The 22,608-nt window shown below is 47.9% G+C and overlaps 2 protein-coding genes across 2 annotated transcripts in view; one reads left to right on the top strand and one right to left on the bottom strand.

Annotated features, from left to right (window-relative positions):
• SFXN2 (sideroflexin 2) overlaps positions 1 to 22,608 on the top strand; it is a 96,520-nt gene that overhangs the window by 35,641 nt on the left and 38,271 nt on the right. The gene's annotated exons all lie outside the window — the stretch shown is intronic.
• The window catches only part of ARL3 (ARF like GTPase 3), a 45,489-nt gene that overhangs the window by 7,692 nt on the left and 15,189 nt on the right, over positions 1 to 22,608 (bottom strand). The window contains exons 2-5 of the mRNA XM_075935572.2: positions 15,739 to 15,882; positions 14,398 to 14,514; positions 6,995 to 7,045; positions 5,484 to 5,669 (exon numbers count right to left, since the gene is read on the bottom strand). Coding sequence (XP_075791687.1) covers positions 5,484 to 5,669; positions 6,995 to 7,045; positions 14,398 to 14,514; positions 15,739 to 15,882 — 498 coding nt within the window. The remainder of the gene's footprint in view (positions 1 to 5,483; positions 5,670 to 6,994; positions 7,046 to 14,397; positions 14,515 to 15,738; positions 15,883 to 22,608) is intronic.

The raw sequence follows: 22,608 nt of genomic DNA, 5'->3' as shown, positions 1-22,608 counted from the left end.
TAGAATAGCCGTAGCTGCTGCAGGCTGGGATTGGCTAAGCTAGATGCACTTGGGATCAGATCCTTAGTTACGAGAGCAAAGTAATAAGACTTCAAATACAAGTGAACAAGTCCCTCCCTCCCTCCTGACATCTGCTCCCCAGTGATCAAACCAGAGATCAGGAACTACTACGAACTTATGATCCCTAGCTATGGTCTGAAGAGCTATGAGGCTACATCCCTTCACATAAAGGTGGGGCTGGCCATAATCAATTAGGTCAGGGGAGTTCAAAATTTGCCATCTTGGATGTTTTCAGCACACTCCTTATTTCAAAGGTCACTTTTTCCTCTGTCCACGCTGCTAAGATTCTGCCCAGTACCTAAGATTTCCAGGCTGCTGCTTCTCCCATCATGTTATAAGAACGGCCATACTGAGTCAGACCAAAGGTCTTTCTAGCACAGTGTCCTGTCTGTCAACAGTGGCCAATGCCAGATGCCCCAGAGAAAGGGAACACAAAAGGTAATCATCACATGATCCCTCTCCTATCATCCATTTCTAGACAACAGGGGCTAGGGATACCATTCCTACCATCCTGGCTAAGAGCCATTGATAGACCTAACCTCCATGAATCTATCTAGCTCTTTTCTGAACCCTGTTAAAGTTCTAGCCTTCACCACATCCTCTGGCAAGGAGTTCCAAAGGTTGACTGTGTGCTGAGTGAAGAAAAACTTCCTTTTGTTTTAAGCCTGCTGCCTATTAACTTCATTTGGTGACCCCTAGTTCTTATTTTATGGGAATAAGTAAATAACTTTTCCTTATTCACTTTTTCCACACCAGTCGTGATTTTATAGACCTCTGTTATATCCCCCCTGAGGCTCCTCTTTTCTAAGCTGAAAAGTCCCAGTCTTTTGAATCTCTTTTCATATGGAACCCATTCCAAGTGAAGCAGCTGTGTATTTTTTGCCTCAATGCAAATGTCTTTTGAGATTCCTGTAACCTTGCATTCCCGACACAGTTCCCTCCTTGCTCCCATATTAAACACCACAAGCTCTCTGCTCCTAGCTCCTCTGTCCCTTCTCCCCTGCAATCCCTATCTTTGTCCACCTGGCATAGCTACTGTTATCCCAAGGGATCTGCAATGCCACTGAAAAGTTAAAGTTGGTTAAAACGTGGCAGTGTCCCTGTGCTCACTGGTCTGCTAAATCATCTTTAAAGCAAATTCAGGGCCTATTTATGCAGCACATTATATTGGCAGGGGCCACTGTATAGTACCCCTTGCCTGTGTGGATAGATCAAACTGCAGTATAAACATGCTGCAGTACTACAGCTCAGCCCCCAGCTATCCAGGAACACAGATGAGGAGGGGTAGAATCCTAGAACACCAGAACTGGTAGGGACCTCGAAAGGTCATCGAATCCAGCCCCCGCCCTCATGGCAGGGCCCCAGTACCATCTCTAGACCATCCCTGACAGGTGTCTGTCCAACCTGCTCTTAAATAGCTCCAGAGATGGCGTTTCTACAACCGCCTCAGGCAATTTATTCCAGTGTTTGACAATGCAGGGTACTTTCACGCACAGACTGCAGCTATATACTCTGTTCTCACAATGTATCTCCTAGAGCATCTAAATGCCAACAGATCACAGTTGTGAGGCCCTGCTTCTCTGGCCCTTCAGGTGTTTTGTCAGCAGAATCAATTACCACCTCTTACTGGATACCGTACATCCTAGATGTTGTCAAGTTCTCCATGGAATATAAACATGTGCTTTCGTGTGCAAACCGGGTGAGACTTTAGGCCAGAACGTGAGACTGAGCCCAAATCGCTTCTGCCTTTGCTAGCTCTGAATGACAGACAAAGCCAGGGCCTGCTTCAAATGCACTCAAGAGTGTAATGGATGTACCTCTTCTTTGAACAATGCCATGAAGTCCCACTGACACAACGAACCATGTGCCCAGAGTTCTGCTCAGCATGGCGAGGAGGTAATGAAACTCGCTCTTTGGAAGAGGAAACAAGCTGGCAGTGTGGGGACTAGGTGCAGAGGGCTTACCTGTGGGTTTCTCTCTAACCTAGTCACCTTTACTCATAGCTTTCCAGGGAACCAGCTGTGACCTCTCTCAAGTCCCAAAAGGTGAATGTGAAAGGACAAGATGACAACGTGCATTCCCTTCTTAATTAACATTTTTATTAAAGAACCTATTTCAAATAATAGTTAAATTCTCTAAATTTATATCATTCCATTAACCATAATCTAATCTCATTAACCTTGAAATCCCCAGTCTTAACTACCCAATTCTATACACCATGGCGCTATCAACTAAACTAATTAAATGACCTTCAAACTGTTTCCCCTTCGGTTACCGACTTTATCCTTCCTCACTGTTCTTCCTTGGGGCCCTCGCACAAACCTTCCCTGGAACTCAGTCCCTGCGCACGCTCATTCCAGTACAAAATCCACTTGTACAATCTTCATTGACAGCAAAGGCAGCTTGTTCTCTTGGGTTCATTCTAAATACCTGATGTTCCTTGGCTTCCAGTATCTTCCTTTCTTTTTCTGTCACTACTCTACTTTCTCAGAGAGAGTCTCAAATAGTGCATAGGGATCTAACACTATCACTCCCTTTATGACAGCGCGGTGCAGAGAGGCTCATGCATTTAATCCCAACTCCTTAAATAGTTCTTCTTTCCTCTCCCCCCATTTTGAGGGTGTGGCCTGCCTCTGTGGTTTTGGGACAAACCCAGAGAGACACGAGGCTAAGGCAGGATAAATAACTCCTCCCCTCGGCTGAGTCAACTGAGGTCTAAAATCCCTGCTCTAGTTATGTTTCCAGAAAAGCTGTCTTGTTCAAAAAGTTTAGTGGCCAATGCGAGAGCCTCGTGCTGCCTGGTCTGATGGAATTTGGGTCTCCATGAAGGTGAAGTGCTGTCTACTTGTCTAGATACCTATCTGAGGTACTTACATGGCCTCCATCATCGTAACTTGTGAGCATCTCATGGTCTTTAGTAGATTTCTCCTCACACCACCCTGTGTGGTAGGGCAGGGCTGTTATTCCCACTGTAGAGGGGAAACTGAGGCACAGAGAGGCTAAAGGATTTGCCAAAGTCACCCATAAAGTCTGTGCTGAAGTAAGAAACTCCCAAATCCGAGGCAAGTGCTCCAACCACTGGGTCCTTCTTCCTCTCTGAGCTGGTGGGGCTGGCTTGTCACTCTACAAGCTCTAGGGCAGGTTATGACTTGCCCACACTCCCTGCTGGATAATCATTGCTGTAATAAACTGCCACCTTTTCGAGTATCAGAAGAAGGGAGTGTCAAAGTAAGACAATTTCATTTTGATTACGATGGTGAACAAAATCTTTAAATCTGCAGATACTTAAGGATTTGGCTCCTGCCCTCTGCTATTCAGATATAAACACAGGAATGGACTTTCCTTCCACGTCCTGGGGTGTATTAGACTTTACAAGATACACACAGGTGCACTGTACATATCTAAAGGCACAATGAGATGCAGTGGACAACTGGAAAGCATTAAATTCTTCCACACCCAATTGTGTTTACAGCTGCTGGGCCGGCATAGCTATGTGCTGGAGAAATGACCAGGAGCACCAAAGTGGGAGAGGGCCGGGAGCAGGGGGTGGGGGTGACACGGGTGCATATAAACATTTGAAATATAAGCTTGTCTCCTTTTTGCTTTATTTCTTTATTTGGGAGTATTTCATGTTTGAATAATAGCTATTGTGGGGCAAAAACTCATTAGGAAGCCGCAAGAAATCCAAGTCACCTACTGAAATAGTATAATGTTATAATAGCTTGTAGCAGCACCACTTCAGAATAAAGATTACAGGGCTGAAATGTCCCACTAGCTTGGCTGCAAACACAGCCAAGTTTATAACTTGGCTAAATAAATACAAGCTCTTAGAAGGCCTATACTTTGGGTACTGTAAAGACAGATTTTGTTTTAATTCTAAGGAGAAGAGACTTGTTGAAATGGAAACATTCTCCTGCAGGGTTTGCAACTCAAACATCAAGCACTGTACTAATGCAGAGGTTCCCAGCCACTGGTCTGCAGACCACTGCCGGTCCACGACCTGCTGGCTGCCGGGCTGCGGCAGCTGCTGGAGCTCAAGCCGGCTGTTAGTGGCAGCTCAGCTCCAGCAGCCTCCCTCTCCGCGCTTGGGTAGGGAGGGGTTGGAAAGGAGGAGGGAGCGTGTGCGTTGCCAATGACTGCTCCCTCTGCCCATGCGGTTGCTTTTGCTGCCTGCAGCGCTGGGGCTGAGGCAGCAGCAAGAGGTGGAGGAGAAGGTCCCTTTCTCCCTCCTCGGTAATGGTGGCCTGGGCAGGGCTCTGTGCAAGACACGCTTGGGGAGGGAGAGGGCCTGCCTACGCAGCAGTAACAGCCACGATCCCTAGGCGGACAGCCTTGCTCTGGGGAATGCTGGGGGCAAAGGAGTGCTCAGTGAGGGCATAGTGGGGTCATGGGGTAAGAAGGTGTTTGCATGGGCTGTAGGGGTCAGAGGTTAAAAAGAGTCAAAGAGCATGGGGTTTAGGGCTGGGGGTCAAAAAGTGTTAGGCACTGGGGAGCAAGGGGTGGATGGAGCTCGGCAGTCAGGTTGCATTTTATTTACATATTTGCATATTCATTATTTGTGCAATGAATATGCAAATAAAATATTACCAGTCTGCCAAAAGTTTGTGAAGGGGTTTGCCAGTCCCTGGCATAGAAAAGGTTGGGAACCACTGTACTAATGCATGAAAACCATGAAACTGACTAAACTTAAGTACATTACCATGTTGTAGGACCTGGTTAGGACAGTAGCACGGACAAAGTTAAAAACACATTTCAGCCTTGAGCCAGGTTAGAACATAAGAACGGCGGTACTGGGTCAGACCAAAGGTCCATCTAGCCCAGTAGCCTGTCTGCCGACAGTGGCCAGCACCAGGTGCCTCAGAGAGGGTGGACTGAAGACAATGATCAAGCGATTTGTCTCCTGCCATCCCTCTCCAGCCTCTGACAAACAGAGGCCAAGGACACCACTTTATCCCCTGGCTAATAGCCTTTTATGGACCTAACCTCCATGAAATTATCTAGCTTCTCTTTAAACTCTGTTATAGTCCTAGCCTTCACAGCCTCCTCTGGCAAGGAGTTCCACAGATTGACTACCACTGTATAAAAGTTCTACCATTACAAGCAGGCCCCACCATCCTGTAGCTCTTCTGCACTGTAGACTGCACTAAAGTGAAACTGACCAGTCTCCCTCCGCTGTCTGAGCAAAATGGCATCGGCAGCAAAGTAAATTTGACTTGGAAAGTTTTGCGCTGTAGTAATCTTGAGGGAACAGCGCAGGCAAGGGAAATGGTTCATGAAACGATTAACCTGACAGTGTCTCTACAATAAATAAGGGCCTTCCTCTGATCCTTTGCTTTCTGAGGAACGTTTGTGATCACTAGCTCCCCACACGAGAGCACAAGCCTCTTCCTGCTCAGTAAGGTGTGCCTCTCTTATCACCTCACCTGCACGCCTTCTCCTGTGAGGGCCGAACAAGACTGGATCTGCCAGATTCTGTCCCGGATAGTGTGTAGGTTCAGACCCTCCGCGATCTCTGAAGCAGGGGCAGCCGTAAGCAAATCTTGCTTGTTAGCAAATATCAGCACAGGGACTCCGCTGAGCTTTTCTTCATCCAAGAGCTCAGCCAGCTCCTAGGTCATTTAAAAGGGAGAGTGGCAGGGGGAGGAGGAATGGGAGGGGAAAAGCATTTAACCACCAGAGGTTGACCATGTCTGTAATTAAAATTATATTTAGGCCAGGGCAAATGTTAGAAGTGAGTGTTCCAGAGAAACTTAGATCCTATTACAAAAAAGCAAGAGAGTATACAATCATCTGTACCCAAGGTTCAGAAACAAGTTCTTTCAATTACAGGTTACATAATTTCAAACTGAGCTGAAGACTTAACAGTCATCTTAGAGGCTACAACTCTCCTTTTTGCCAATCCCTGCACTCTGGCGACCATACAAAATACAGCAAGCACCAGATCAATCGGCAGTCTCTAGCAGTCTGCTTTGAGTTACTGCCTAACTCACCCTTGAAATCAGGTGGCTGTCTCTAATCTCTTTGAATCTCTGTGGTGACGTTCGTAACAAGTTTGGATTTTTGTTCCAAGTTTTATGAACTGTAACTCATAACAGAGAATTCAGAAACAAAAATCGCCCCCCCACATGGAAGCTATGTTTACCAACTTAAGGAATGCTGAAAGCCAGGCTGGATGATAGGTTTTATTGTCCAGAGTTTCATTTCACTTGCATGACATGTTGCAGAGTATTTTGTAAAACACTGGGGAGTGGATGACTTAAGAGGGTGGGAACGAAGGTTTTTACCTCTGTGTCACAGCCTAAATCCCCTGCAGATCCACAGGGATCAAAAGACTTTAACGTCTGATGGTATGAAATGAGGGCAGCTTCGTGTCACTTCTTAACCGACAAGTGACCATGTGACAAGCCCAACAAAGCTGGCACTACCTGGCACCCGATATGGCAGTCTTGGCAGAGAAGCCAAGAACTGAAAGGGTGTGGAATTTAGCAAATCTAAACCACTAGAGACTACCCTTGTTTGAAGGAGGAAGAGAGATTGAGATCTTACACTGCAGTGCAAGAACGAGTTGCATCACAGATCAGATTCTAGGCCAAAAAAGCAAATTGCTTGCTTGTTTTGAAAACCAGGATAAAACAGAATTGAGTTCTAAAGCTTTTTAAATGTTCCTAAGAAATTGATTCTTTGCGGTCTTGTTTTGGCAAGATTCAGAAGGACCTCAAAAGGTTTAGCCTTTCAATGTGGTTCCATTTGTTCTGGTAGAGGATACCCAGGGTAGCCGCTTCATCAAATTAATAATGTGTACTGATGATGAAAGGAAAGCCCCACTTGAAATGCTAATTTTCCCACCCAAACAACAAAAGTACCTTCCTGACTTACATATGCAAGAGGCATTAATTAATGTTACTGCAGAGAGAGTGGGACATAAGTTACTTACCTGACCAGTTTCTTCAAACCTCTTTCTATCTGCACTGTCAATGACGTAGATCTACAAAGGAAGCAGGTAAAGGAGCTACTTTATCTGGAAGACGCTGAAGGTGTAATTAATAGTCTATGTAAAACTGAATTGAACCCAGTACCCAAGAGTAATTCTTACCATTTACACAGACATTTCTTTAAAGGGTTGCGCGAACATTAACTGCCCCTGCCTACACCCCAGCAGGTAGAGAACTATCCCCATTTTACAGGTGGGGAGAAAAGAGTTATGACTTGGCCAAGGCAAGAGAGGGGGTTGCTGGGACCAGAGCTAAGGCGTCTCTGCCTCCCAGCCCTGTGCTCAGTACAGTAATGCCTGCTGCCTCTCAGTGGGGATGTGTCCACTTCAAGATAAACCACTGCTGTAACTGTGCTGACAGCAGAGAGATGAAGTGAATTGGTCATGGAGGCTGAATTTCCTTCCAGGACAGGGCTGAGGCTTTGGGAGAGGGGGCAGTGTGAGGGGAGCATACACCTCTACTGCTTTATCTTCTCCCCGCTTGCTTCATGGAGAGGACAGTCAGCCTGGCACATTTCATCTGCACTGAATTAGTTTCCTTCCTTGCGAGACTAACCTGGTTTTGAATGCTCTGGAGTGACTGCAAAGCGGCATAACCAGGGGAGGAGTTTTTAGCTCCACACAGTCTTGCCGGCTCATGGAAGTTCTTACCAGAAAGGCATTTAGTGAAGCCAGCTGTTCCCATCCCTCTGAACTATGCCCTGTTCATTGCTAATGTGATTGAAACAGCCCAGTTGTTTAAAACAATAGACAGGCCTAAATCAATGTGGAGTCTTAACGTTTCCATATAACGTAACACAGGAAGGATTACACCGACCAAAATCAACCTCACCCAACCAATGACTTTCCAAGGAAAGTGAAAAGAAACTCCTTGGTGGGTCAGATACTGGTAGAGGTGAGTACGTATGACATGAGAGCGGGGGTCCCTGGCTGACTGAGAGTCCTGGCAACGAAACAAGGGGCCTTTCATCTCCAGGTCACTGATATGAATTCGTCCCTAACCAGGAGTGACAGAAAGTGGTTAGCACACCGTCTGATTGCTCTTCACTGGAATGGGGACAGCTGTCCATAGTCTCCCCCCCGCCTCTCCAATCACACCATAAATGATGCTCTTGCTTACAATCTCAGACAGAGACCCCATGCTTTCAGGGCAATTTAGACTAAATATCGGGGGAGGGGATTCCTAAAAGCTAAATTGATTAACTCGTAGAACAGTCTGCTAACATAAAAGCATAAGAACGGCCTTACCGGGTCAGACCAAAGGTCCAGCTAGCCCTGTATCCTGTCTGCCAGGGCTACATCTACATTGGCATGATCTTGCGCAAATACTCTTTAACGCAAGAGTTCTTGCATTAAAGTATTTGTGCAAGAGAACGTCTACATGTACCTTTGCGCAAGAGATGTGCTTTTGCGCAAGAGCATCCGTGCCAGTGTAGACGCTCTCTTGCGCAAGAAAGCCCCGATGACCATTTTAACCATCGGGCTTTCTTGCACAAGAAGGCTTATTCCTGAGCAGGAGCATCATAGTTCTTGCGCAAGAAGCACTGATTTCACACATTAGAACGTCAGTGTTCTTGCACAAGACCTTCCCGCCAGTGTAGACAGGCAGCATGTTTTTGCGCATAAGCGGCCGCTTTGGCACAAGATCGCGCCAATGTAGACACAGCCCAGGTGTTTGAGGAAACAAACAAAATAGGTAATCAAGCAATACATCTCCTGTCTTCCATTCCCAGCTTCTAGCAAACAGAGGCTAGGGACACCGTCCCTGCCCATCTAGCTAATAGCCATTGATAGACCCATTCTGTGAACATATCTAAGGTTGTTTTTTTTAAAACTATTATAGTCTTGACCTTTGCAACATCCTCTGGCAAGGAGTTCCACAGGTTGACTCTGCATTGTGTGAAGAAATACTTCCTTTGTTTTTTAAACCTGCTGCTGATTAGTTTTATTTGGTGACCCCCTGATTCTTATATTTCTAGCCAATTAGCCTGTCATAAGACAGGATTTTCAGGTCTCTCCTCCATGTCGGTCTCCTCTCCTGAGCCTCCGGTCTCTCACTCCATCTCTCTCTCTCTCTCCCCTCCTCCTCCTCCTGCCTCTCTCTCTGTCTCTCTTTCTCTTCTCCTCCCCCTCCTGCCTCTCACTTGGGGGACTGCAGAGTCCAAACAGCTGTTTGGGCTCCGCACTCCCCATGCTACATGGGGAGTGCGGAGCCCAAACGGCCACTTGCGCCACTTGCTCCCACGTGGCGGCCTGGCTGAGCGGTGCGGAAGTCAGCCAAGTGCCTCGGAGGGAGAGGAAGGGGGGGCGGGGCGGTGACGTGCGGCGTGATAGCAGCTCCAGTCCCCGCCCCCTGGCCATGTACATCACCGCCCCGCCCCCCTTCGCCTCCCGCCATGGTGCTCGACTGACTTCTGTGCCGCTCAGCCGAGCCGCCACAGGGGAGCAAGCACTGCAAGCAGCCGTTTGGGCCCTGCGCTCCCCATGCAGCACGGGCCGCGCAAAGGGAACAGCCAGCATTTCAGGCAACACCGCTGCCCAGAGGGAACAGCCAGCATTTCAGGCAATACCGCTGCCCATAGGGAACAGCCAGCATTTCAGCATTACAGACTCACAGACATTGGGCTACTATATATATGATGATGAGTAAATTATACTTCCTGATTTACTTCTTCACACCAGTCATGATTTTAGAGGCTTCCATCATATCCCCCTTAAGTCATCTCTTTTCCAACCTGAAAAGTCCCCATCCGATTAATCTCTCTTCATATGGCAGCTGTTCCATACCCCTAATCAATTTTGCTACCCTTTTCTGTGCCTTTTCCAGTGCCAAGATATCTGTGAGATGGGGTGACCAGAACAGCACGCAGTGTTCAAGGTGAGGGCCGACCATGGATTTATACAAAGCAATATGATATTCTCTGTCCTAGTCTCTATTCTTTTCCTAATGATTCCCAAAGTTCTGTTTGCTTCTTTGCCTGTGGAAGGCTGGAGTTAGTCTGGATTGAATATGCAGTGAGGAAAACGTAGGTGCCTGCCAGGGGAAGAGGTAACTGATGACCTCATATGTTTTTTCTCTCTTTACTGTGGCTTCATGATCCTTACAAATCAGAGCTGATGTACACTGGCAGAAGGCAGCACATGCATAGGCAGCTCGCGGTGCTGCTGCCCATAGGTAATGAGTTTGGGACAGCAATATGGCCACCCTCTGACCCGGAAGAGGAAGTGCCCTCTAAGACCCCTTGGTGGGCGGGTCCAGCCACCCCTAGCCGCACCCACACAATGCCAGTGGGTGGGACTAGCAGTATAAGAGCTGGAAGCTCAGTCAGAGCTGGGCAGCTGACCAGGGCAGACATTTGGCTCTGCCTCCAGCCTTGCAGGACTCGGCTATGCTGCCCCCAGCTGGAGGACTCGGTTGGACTGCCAGGACCCCTGCTCACTCCCGATCCCTGGCGCAGGACCCCTGCTGGCCCCCGAACCGATGGATACTCTGCCAGAACCTCCGTCACCAGCAGACTCACCGGAGCAATGCCAGAGCCTGGTAGGCCCATGGGGGAACTGGGAAGGGGCCCAGGAATAGCTGACCCTAGGATGGCTAAGGGGATGGAGGCTGGGTGGGCAGCGCGTTGTGGCCTGGAATCCTGCGGACTCCTCGACGTAGTTGGTGTGCAACGGCCTGGATCCCCGCCGACTTAGTGGCTGCAAAGCCGCCACCATCAGGGGCCTGGGCCAGGACGCAGTGGTGTGGACAGGCCTGCATCCCCCCTGCCACCTCACCACTGGGGTGGCGGGTTCCCCCTGCGGCCTGAACTTGTGGGCCCTGGAGGGAGTCAGTGAGGTCTCTCGCTGATGGCGGACCCTATACACCGTACTATACTGGTCCAGGCTCAATCGATGAGCTGAGGGATCTGGTGTCATTTCGGTATCGTTCCTAAGCACTAAATGAAACATTATAAATGCTAATAAAGAGCCATTAAAATGTCACTGACTGCTCTCCCCGGGGAGGGGGCCACGTCTTAGCTACTGTTGACGAACTTGTTAAAGTACACAGCAAGGAACAGCAACAGCTGCCACCTAGGATGAAAGGCTAGCTGTTCAGCCATCGCACACGGTAGGACCAATCTCCCGTTTAAGATAGGAAGTGAAGACAACCCTATCCAGCCAACAGTGAGGGAGTTATGGGCTAGAATGTAATTCTCCATACTGAAATGTGGGAAGGGCACTGGGGCTGACACGCCTTGCTCTTGACGAAAGCGTTATGGGATATGTAGCGAGAACGAATGCTCAGGAACCGCGCCTTACATCTCACCTGAAGGTTGACCCCCTCCAGCACCAGAGTGCCTGGCCCTGTGCTAGGGCATTAGCTCGGTGCTCCCTACCCCTCACCAATCCTTTATCCTGCACCACCTGGGTTTTCTCTGGGGGTCCCCTGCCAGCACTTGACTTGTGAGCTCCAATTAGATTAGTGTGCGGTGACAGGACTGCGGGCAGTGCCCCACTGCCCAGCACAACACCAACAAGCTCTGTGCAGAGTGCCTGCGTCCAAAGCAGAAAGCCACATGTGACGTCGCTGCAGGTGCGTCTCTAAATACGCAATCATCCAAATAGATGCACCTTCTTTGACTGGGTTAAGCGTCCAAATATCACAGGTGTGTAGAGCTGGAGTAGCTCCCATTCAAACACACCTGTGCTGATTTGAATGTGCAATCACTTCATGGCTTTCAAACAGCTCTGGAGGGTCCTCTCCCTTGGTGCAATGCAGTTCTGAATGGAGCAGAGGCAGGAGTCCTGGGATAGCACCTTAACTTGGCTCCAGTCCCGGCACTGCCCATCTGAGCTGGTTACTGGAGCGGTAGCAGGGGCTCTGTGGCCCGACTCCAGTTTGAATGGTCTCTGCCAATACGATGCCAGCATGGGCGGAGGGAGAAAGACCCTCACCTGCATTTCAGATGCTTTCTAAAGGCCACGGACCAATATCATGCCTGGTGTAAGTGGGCTGCAACTTCCATGCAAATGGGTCAGGAAGTGGCTGCTACCACCTGCTGTAGGACTCCCACTGTCACACCCAGCAGTGTTAAAACTGGTCCTTCCCCCTACTACAAAGCAGTTTCCCTGTTGTATTGAGTAGGCTGGGGGGGGGGGGTTCTTTCTGCTCCTTCAGGGTTAAAATTCTTTTCTTTTCCCCTCTCCCCTCCCTTGTAGTAAATGCAACTACAAGGTTGTTTATTTGCAGTTACAAGCTCGGCAAGGGAGGACTGGGGACGGCAATACGCCCCTGGAGACTCTGTAGCTATCTTCACTATGCGCAGACTGAGTGTCTGCTGTAGCAGTCAAAAGCTCTCTGGCTGCTGCGTTGTGGTGCTGACTTTTGCCTGCTTGCAGAGTGCTTGTCTCTGTACACCCAGCTTCACAGAGAATCCCTGACTGAGCAGTCGTGATCATTTTATGTCCGCCCTGTCTTGTGCCTTGACTGCCCTTATAGGGGCTCGCTGACTAACTTGGCCCTGCTGGTTTTGAGTGCCCGTAATGGAGAAGGGACCTCCCCCCCGTTCAGCCTTGTGCTGGCAGGTTTCTCTCACAGTTCCCTCCTTGTGAGGTCTTGCCCTCGTGCTTGGGGCAGGCAAACGAGCAAGGCTCTGGTGATGGCTAGCCTAAAATGGAACGACTTCCTTCCCTGCACAGTCGCCTCAGCTCATCCTCCCATGCTTTCAGCAGTTAGTCTCTCTACTCCGAGCTGCCTTTTTATGTCAACGTTGGCCCCCTCACTAGGCCTGAAGTCTGCCCTTGTTACAGTGCTGCTGTGGAGTCTGACTGGTTAGTGTCAGTGTTGTGTATTTCATTGTGCAGTGGCAGTGTGTGTAGCGCCTAGAGCAGGGCACGCCACAGGCGATTAGCAGCCCACTCCTGGCTCTCGTCTTGACTTTGAATTATTATTTTACATTGCGGTAGAATCACTCTTAGGAGCTGCTGTCACCAACCAGGACCCTCCTGTGCCAAACCCATATCTAGACGAGAGCCCCCCAAAACTTTCAGCCTAAGTAATGTACGACGTGGGAGTGTTCACAGGCAGGTCACAGTCAGTTTCCCCATCTGTAAAACCATGATGGTGGCAGCGACTTCCTGTTGAGATGAGTTGCCCTGGCAGAGGGGGGTGAGTTAGAGCTTGGACTCTGATTTAACTAGGGGTAGAAATCACCTACTTGGCAAGTGAGGCTGGAGCTAGTCACTGGTGTGCTGACAGTTCTCCACTGCCTTCCCACCCCCAAGGACTGACAGACAAGTTATCTGGCAACTGATACAGCACACAACCGAGGGACACCCTCTCAGGCCTCTCCAGCTGAATGCAGAAACAATGAGCGCTCAGCAGGGGGGATGCTCACCCCCAGGAGAGACTAACCCAGGTGCGACACCTGAAATAACTGTGCAATGCCAACAGAGGCTCAGAGACCGAAGCACTGGGTTTGGATTTCCTAAACTCACTGGCCCCACAGCTTCTGTTACTGGCTGGGTCAATTCAGCTCTGAACCCTTCTGTGTGCCCTACAGCTGGGCTGTGTTTTTTAGATGTTATCTCAAGATCAACGGCCCCTGCTGATCTGTTCAGACAGATCCTGTGGAACTCTTGGGAAAAGTGAAAGATTTGCCCCAATATGTCTGGCCAATATTCCCCCCCCTCCTCCCCTGTTGTGCAGGGTTGTGTGTGCCAACTGGTCGCCACCCTCCACTCAGAAGTGGCTGTATTTTGTATATATTCTGTACAGCGCTCTAGCATTAAACGTGTCCCAGCCTGCAACTCTAAAGGCCCTTATCTTGACACAGGTAGGGAAGGACAGTCTTCTCATTAACGTTCCAAACTCTTCCTGCTTCGCTTCCACAGAATTCCCTGACTCACCTTGGGCAAGTCATTTAACTTCTCCTGTGCCTGGGTTTTCCCCATCTGTAAAATAAGGATAATGCTGCCCTCCCTCACAATTTGAGGCCTCATTAATTAGTCCCTGTAAAATGCCTTATTAGTCTCTAATAGACGTTGCTACAGATGTGCCATGTATATGTTATTAATAAACATTATGCCATTAACACCAGAGGGACTTGTAACTGAACATGTGTAGCATAATGTGTTGGGAAAGTAAAAAATAAATCTGAATAATTTCTGCCAATTCCACTGTTTTTTTCCCCCAGGGTTAGGACAAAACTAAGCCATCAGTCTTGCCAGTGGGTTTGGAATAATGAATGTTATACCAACAATGGTGTTACTGAGGATTCGGGCATTTAGCACTGCCGATCTTTCTGCCTGAGAACTTGGAAAGCCATTGCATTCGCAAGCATTCAGCCTTGGCCGATACTTACAAGAACATCAGTGTTTTCAAAGTAGTTCCTCCAGTACGGCCTGATTTTCCTCTGTCCACCAATGTCCCACACGTTCAGCTTAAAGCCTTGAGACTGTACACTTTTAATGTTAAAGCCCTGTAACGAGGACAAGGAAAACCACAGACTGAGTTAACCCAAAGCTCGGGATCGTATTCTGGAGCGTGCACCATTAGCAGCGTCTGTCTCCCACTGCTGAAAAGCAGAGGAAGACTGTTCAGATAGATCGGCTATGAGAGAGGTGAAGAGGAAAGAGAACAGCAGCCTCATGCATATCAAGCTTGCATATGTTCCTGGATCAAGAGCTGACACTGTCACCGTGACACAGACATACGCTGGTAATGCCTCTGGAGTGCTCAGAAGGGTGGCTACAGCTAGAGGTGAGAGAGAGATCTGATAAGGAGAAAACAGAGGGCACAGTGAGAAGCAGGCTTGAGCTTGTGGAAGCTGAGCACACAGAACAATTTAACTCCAAGCCAGAGGACTCTGCTTCCTCCGACACAACGCAGCGACTAGCACTCAGCTGAAAAGAGCAACAGCTGCATGTCTGAAGGGGCCGTTTCATGCAGCAAAGCTCCCCCTGAAAGGGTGTTCAACTGGAAAAACAGGATGTGGTGTGGCCTGGCAACGTGCTGCCACAGGACTCAGGGGATCAGAGCTTGGAATCTGAGCGTGGGCTTTTGCTCTGGGGTGTCAGGGGCTGGGAATGCTGCAAGGCAGGGCACTCGGCTCCTCGGGGAGGGGGAGAGAAGAACACCTCGTGCAGCTCTCTAGCAGCCTCCTCTGGTCAAGTCAGGCATGGTGCTCATGGCTTTTTGGTCTGAAGGGACACAACTGTCCCAATAGGGAGCCTTGAAGCGAGGGAGTAAGAGGCAACAACTAGGGATGCTGCGAGCTGTGGGATTTGGGGAATGCCCTGAGAGAAAGGAGGTGCATAGTGCAGCACTTGTACATTTCTCTCTCTCCACAGTTGCTCCCTGTTTGTTCAAACAAACGAGATCAAAACCTGACTTCTGTTACCCAGGTAAAATCCAAGTGATTCCACTGAACAGCCTGGAGTTAGTCCAGATACACAGCAACATGCCTGAGGTCAGAGTGTGGCTCAAAGGATGCAAAACGTACATTCTCCAGCTACATACTGACTGGGGGCTGGATTGCTTTGTGCAGCCAAAAACACACCCATATACAGAGTTCATCCCTTCTAATTCAGTTCTGTGTGCAGCCTTCATAGGCAGCGCTTGTATCTGAACTAGGGGCTAGGATGGCGTGCTGGATGGAAACAGAACACACAGCAGCCTGCAGGCCCACGAAGAGCTGCCTTACCTGTGTCGGTGTGATGTGGCTGATGTCTTCAGATGCTAGCTGTTTCAGGAGTGTGGTCTTGCCCGCATTATCCAGTCCCAGGAGGAGGATTCTCACCTCCTGGTCTGGGGCACTCTTCAGTTTACGCAGAATTGACAGTAAACCCTGCGGCAGCCAGAAATCCGAGAGGTTATTCCCCATGCTGAAACTGGCCTCCTCCCTCTGCTTCACGGTACGTGGCAGCAGATCCCACCACCAGTGCGGACAGGGTCTGAGGACTTATCCCATTTATTTCATTCTTCCGTGTTCTCTCTGTGGCCCATCCCTGCATGCAGCATCACCTTCAGTCTAGGAGCACACTGATATCTCTCAGCATGTCCGCTGAGGAGGTGGGGGCATTCAAAGAACACCACTCAAATCCTGTAGCCCATTTAGTATTCACCATGTCAGGGTGCATGTCCCAAGGATGAGGTACATTAACGAGCTGCAGCCAAGCCACCAGGTGATCTGTATGGTCTTTACCACCAACAAAGCCCCATTAATCCCAATCTCCCTCTTTCTAGGTTGCTTTGAGCTCTTCATGGCTCTCTTAGCCAGGAACACCCCTGATTAGCCAACACCCCATTTACCTGTCCTCTAAAACATGCTGGGCAAATGAAATGTGCAGTTCAGGTTTCTGAGGCTGTAGCGGCTAACAAAGGTATCTCAGATTTCAGTACCTCATGGCCGAGGGAAGCAAAACAGACCTCAGCCCCCCCCCGCCCCCCCCCAAGCTAACACTATCCTTCAGGATTAGGAAATGAAATCGGCACATTGACTTCTTTGCAATGCAAATCACTAAAGTAGCTGTGCACATACATAAGCACAGCCATACTGGGTCAGACCAAAGATCCATCTAGCCTAGTATCCTGTCTGCAAACAGTGGCCAGCACCAGATGCTCCAGAGGGAGGGATCACCACAGGTAATCTTCATGTGATCCCTCCCCTGTTACCCACCTCCAGACAAAGGCTAGGGACACTATTCCTACCCATCCTGGCTAATAGCCATTGATAGACCTAACCTCCATAAATCTACCTAGCTCTTTTTTTAACTCTGTTAAAGTCCTGGACTTCACCACATCCTCTGGCAAGGAGTTCCACTGGTTGACTGTGCGCTGAGTGAAGAAAAAACTTCCTTTTGGTTTTTTAAACCTGTAGCCCATTAATTTCATTTGGTGACCCCTAGTTCTTATATTGTGGGAATAAGTAAATAACTTTTCTCTATTCACTTTTTCCACACTAGTCATGATTTTATAGACCTCAATCATATTCCCCCTTAGTCTCCTCTTTTCTAAGCTGAAAAGTCCCAGTCTTTTTATTCTACATGTACATAACACAAGCCTTTGCTGGTGCCTCTGCTCAGACACCTCTACTGCTATGCATAGCAGTCAGCGGAACAGCATTCAGAGTGCTGGCATATAACTGAGGAACACTAATTACCCTCTTTTGAATCTCTGAGTCAAACAAGCACAGCTAGGGTTGCCAGGTGTCCGGTTTTGAACTTTCAAAGTATTTGAGCTTTCTGTCTGGGAAACAAATTGAGAAAATAGAAATGTCCGGTGTTTTCTAAATAAGATGTAATGTCAATTGTGATGTCATGTCACATGTGTCTGGTATTTTTGTTGAAACCATCTGGCAACCCCATGCACAGCAAGACAATACAGAAGCAGTGAAGCAAGTTTGTATGGGACCTATCACCAAGGAGCCCCTGGGGAATCCTCGTTGCTATCATATAATCAGCAACTCCCCCTCCGGGAAGTATCTGGAGGAAATGTCTCTTCATCCCTTTTGGGTCATCTGGTTTTCAGTCCAGTCTCAACTAGTCAGATGTGCCCATAAAAAACAAACAAACCGAAAGAGGCACCGATTGGCAGCCATGTGTGCTCTGTGCTCAGGCTTATAGGGGCCTGGAGCCAGGAACTCACAGTCCAAATCCCTGCTCAGACCCAGATGCCCTCCAGGCACATCATTGAACCTTACTTTTCAAGAGGGACGTAATGATACTTGCCAAGCTCACGGTGGTGCTAGGAGGATGAATTAGTGAGGTTGTAAAATGCTTGATCGATGGGAAAAGGTCCCAGTTCTCAATACTTTTGTGGAGGAAAAGGACACGATAGGCCACAGAGACTGTTCCTGAAGGTGGCTCCCTCTATGTCAGGGTTGAGCCTTGGTATGCTTATTGGCTAACTGGCCAGCAGGACCCTAGCTGTGGTGGGCTGCCCAGGGCCAGAGCAATCACTGCCGCCCATGGCCACAGCAGGGCTGGGAGAAGAGCAACCCTGCCTCCTGGAGCTGGCAGTTAACCAGTTGAGCAGATCGTTTAATTGGTTAACTATTGGGGGGAGAAGGGGTTCCAAACCTAGTTGAGACATATTGGCTAAGGGCAATGAGAAACTTGCCCTGCTACTGTCTCTGTACTACCATCCTATTCTGTCGAGAGAAGACTTTAGGATCCAGTGAAATTAGCTATCAGCACTTTTCTTTAGCAAGCAGCCTTTTAATATAGCACTCCTGTACCAGTGTAGGTGTATTGGTGTACAGTACTGAACTTCAACCTCTTAAAACACCTTGGCTGAGCACTTCCACCCTCATGCAGGGCAGAGTAGTGTTATTAATAAGCTCCAAAGGAAGATCTCACTACACATCATCCCAACTAAGCTTCTGATAACACTAGAAAACCAATATATATGACAGTACCTCTGCCCACCTTCACTATGGGCATTAATTGAACATCAGTCAGCTAAATTATCTGACAAGTAATAAATGAACATATACCATCCCTTGTGCAGGGGGAGTTTGAGGAGTAATTATTTTAAAGTGTTTTTGGATCCAAGTGGAAAGTTAACAAATGTCAATCCCAATTCTGTGCTTTTAAGAAGTGACAGCATAATGCTAAGGCTGAGCAACAGTCTGGAAAGGCAAATAAGATTGAAATCTCACCCTTAAATGCTACCTTTTTGTGCCTGTGCCGATCCTAAATTGTCAGTTAATAAAGCTGGAAATGTATACTACCCGAAGACTGTGTTATCTGTCTATATAGTTTAGAGTGTGTCTGTGGGTCTATTTGTCTTCCTAAACTGTACGAGCTAGGACCACCAAATGTAGCATGCAGCTTCCTCTTACCCTGACTTAACCCTGACCTTGGTTTTGGTTGTGCCTGGAAAATGGGACTGTTTCCCATAAAATGAAAAGTGAGGGGACAGAGAGGAGGAACACGAAAAGGGGGGGGCACAGAAAGGAGGGATGTGATACTGAGAGTGGCCACGGGGGGCAGATAAAGCATCAAGAGAGTATCTAGCAGAGCTGGAGCTCCACCATCTTGCCAGCCACCAAACTGGGCAAGGGAGGGCCACTGGAGGGGGGGAACCCCTGGAGCCTGACCTGTCTCTCCCCCCCCCCCCCCCCAGACAGCTTGCAGGCTGCAGGAGGAACCTGTGGCTCTTAGTACATTTAAAAGGCAGAGGCAGCACAGCAGGGAACCCCAGACGAGTGGGGGACTTAAAGGCATGTCAAAGGCAGAGGTGGCACAGTGGGGAAGTCCAGGCGAGCAGGGACTACTCACCCCGGGTTCCCACTGCACTGCCTTGGTCTTTGAAATGCCTTTGAGTCCCCCACTCACCTGTGGTTCCCCGCTGCGCTGCCTCTTAAATGTAACAGGCTCTTGCTACATTTACAAGGCAGAAGCACAGCAGTCAGACCGGCATGAGCATTGCTTCAGTCCCCACTCGCCCCATTTCCCGCTGCGCCTCTACCTCCCTTGCCCCCCTACAGAGAAGGTGCTGGGGGGAACCGGCTTTTAACACAGTGTCAGCAAGGGGGCGGGGGGAAGCGACTAGTTGACTCAACTACCCAATAAGCCTATCCTTACATCCCTAGCCTCAACTGGCCATGTTTTCCTGGTGCAGCCGCCCACTCTGGTCATTCTGCATTCTAACCATCCCCCAAATTTGCTGAATCCAGTGGTCACTGCAGAGCATAACTGTCCCTGCTCTCAGACCCCTCCCGTTCTGTGTAGTGGAAAACAATCCGATTCCAGGCACTTCCTGTTTTCCGGGCACAGCCAAACCTTGGCCTTGCTTTAAGTCAGGACAAGAGGGAGTGGCCCTAGATCTTATCGTTTAGGAGGCATTCTTGAACAAATGGACACACACGCACGCACAAACTCTCTAAAATATATATATCTATCTATATTAGATTGTAGCATTAAGATTCTGATAGGACTTCTTTTTACTTGGTGCTGCGCAAACATAAAGATAGACACACTCTAACCCCCAAAGAATTTACAATGTAAGATGACTAGGGTTGCCAGGTGTCCGGTATTGACCCAGATAGTCCAGTAGTTTTGCCTCCTGTCGGGTAAAATTAAAAAAATATCAGACACCTAAAATGTCCCATATTTTCTGATTTTTTTTTTTCCTGGCCATGAGGCAAAAATACCGGGCACCTGGCAACACTACAATATACTTGGCAACTGGGCCCAGCCCCCGGCTTCCTCTCCTCCCCTCCCTCGCAACACCCCCAGCCCTCCTGCTTACCTGGTTCCGCAGGGAAGCTGCATTCTGGCTTGATCAAGAAAACAAAATGGCCACCAGCAAAAAGCCTAAAGACCAAGGGGAAGCAATGCCTCCTCTGGGTCTTAGTGCTCAACCGTTCCCCTGTTCCTATCTCTATTCTGACTTGGCAGGCACTCTGAAAGGGGCTATGCTGTTTTAATGCTGTTTTTTATTTATTTATTTTTGCTAAACTTTGCCCCCCCCCCCGAATTTTTTCCCTGGTGGGGTTTTTTCTGGGGGGGAGGGGTATTTGGTATTTTTGATTAAACCATCTGGCAACCCTAAAGATGACCCGGGCATCAGTACCGGGCAAATTAGTCGAAACAATAGTAAAGAATAAAATTGTGAAGCATGTAGAAGAACGTAATTTGTTGGACAAAAGTCAACATGGTTTCTGTAAAGGGAAATCCTGTCTTACTAATCTATTAGAGTTCTTTGAAGGGGTTAACAAACATGCGGACAAGGGGGATCCAGTAGATATAGTATACTTGGATTTTCAGAAAGCCTTTGACAAGGTCCCTCACCAAAGGCTCTTGTGTAAATTACATTGCCATGGGATAAGAGGGAAGGTCCTTTCTTGGATTGAGAACTGGTTAAAAGACAGGAAACAAAGGGTAGAAATAAATGGTAAATTTTCAGATTGGAGAGGGGTAACTAGTGGTGTACCCCAAGGGTCAGTCCTGGGACCAATCCTTTTCAACTTATTCATAAATGATCTGGAGAAAGGGATAAGCAGTGAGGTAGTAAAGTTTGCAGATGATACCAAACTGTTTAGGATAGTCAAGACAGAAGCAGATTGTGAGGGACTCCAAGAAGATCTCACCAAAATGAGTGATTGGGCAACAAAATGGCAAATGAAATTTAATGTGGATAAGTGTAAAGTAATGCACATCGGGAAAAATAACCCCAACTATGCGTACAGTATGATGGGGGCTAATTTGGCTATGACAAATCAAGAAAGAGATCTTGGAGTTATCGTGGACAGTTCTCTGAAAACTTCCACGCAGTGTGCAGCGGCGGTCAAAAAGGCAAATAGGATGCTAGGAATTATTAGGAAAGGGATAGAAAATAAGACCCAGAATATCTTACTGCCCCTGTATAAAACTATGGAACGCCCACATCTTGAATGCTGTGTACAGATGTGGTCTCCTCACCTCAAAAAAGATATTTTGGCCTTGGAAAGGGTTCAGAAAAGGGCAACTAAAATGATTAGGGGTTTGGGTCCCATATGAGGAAAGGTTAAAGCGACTGGGACTTTTCAGTTTAGAAAAGAGGAGACTGAGGGGGGATATGATAGAGGTCTATAAAATCATGAGTGGTGTGGAGAGGGCTGATAAAGAAAAGTTATTTATTAATTCCCATAATAGAAGAACTAGAGGACACCAAATGAAATTAATGGGTAGCAGGTTTAAAACTAATAAAAGGAAGTTCTTCTTCACACAGCGTGTTGTCAACCTGTGGAACTCCTTGCCAGAGGAGGCTGTGAAGGCTAGGACTATAATAGAGTTTAAAGAGAAGCTGGATAAATTCATGGAGGTTAGGTCCATAAAAGGCTATTAGCCAGGGGATAAAATGGTGTCCTTGGCCTCTGTTTGTCAGAGGCTGGAGAGGGACGGCAGGAGACAAATCGCTTGATCATTGTCTTCGGTCCACCCTCTCTGGGGCACCTGGTGCTGGCCACTGTCGGTAGACAGGATACTGGGCTAGATGGACCTTTGGTCTGACCCAGTAAGGCCATTCTTATGTTCTTATGACCCATGGCAAAGGGTGAGCCAAGTACTCACACTTTCAGATTTATTCATCCACATGCTGATAACTTAAAAAATACATGTTTAATCACATCACTAGTAACAAACGTGTATTGTCCACACTAGAATTTACAATAATGAAACAAAGGCTAAGGCACAAAATGAGTTATACCTACCACGGCAATCAGACACACAACCAGCAATAAGAAGGTTTTCTTAAACACATCAGGAGCAAAATAAAGATGAAAGAAAAGTCCAGGTCCTCTATTTAGCAGAGAGAGAGTGCTAATAACTGACAACATCTAGAAGGCTGTGGTAGTTAATGCTGATTTTTCTACTAACAAAGATGGTGGTGACCAGATGCTCAACACAATTAATATTAAGAACAAGAGGAAGGAATAGAAGCCAAAATAGAGAAAGAAAAGGTTAAAGAATATTTAGATAATTAAATGTAATCAAGTTGGCAGGACCTGATGAAATTCAATCTAGGACCCTTAAGGAATTAGCTGAAGCCATCTTGGAACTGTTAGAAATTATCTTCTAGAACTCAG

The sequence above is a fragment of the Pelodiscus sinensis genome, chromosome 8 (assembly GCF_052426305.1).
Source record: "Pelodiscus sinensis isolate ZL-2025 chromosome 8, ASM5242630v1, whole genome shotgun sequence".
In the NCBI taxonomy this organism is placed as follows: domain Eukaryota; kingdom Metazoa; phylum Chordata; order Testudines; family Trionychidae; genus Pelodiscus; species Pelodiscus sinensis.
The sequence above is the reverse complement of the archived record's forward strand: the minus strand, read 5'-3'. Positions and strand labels throughout refer to the sequence as shown.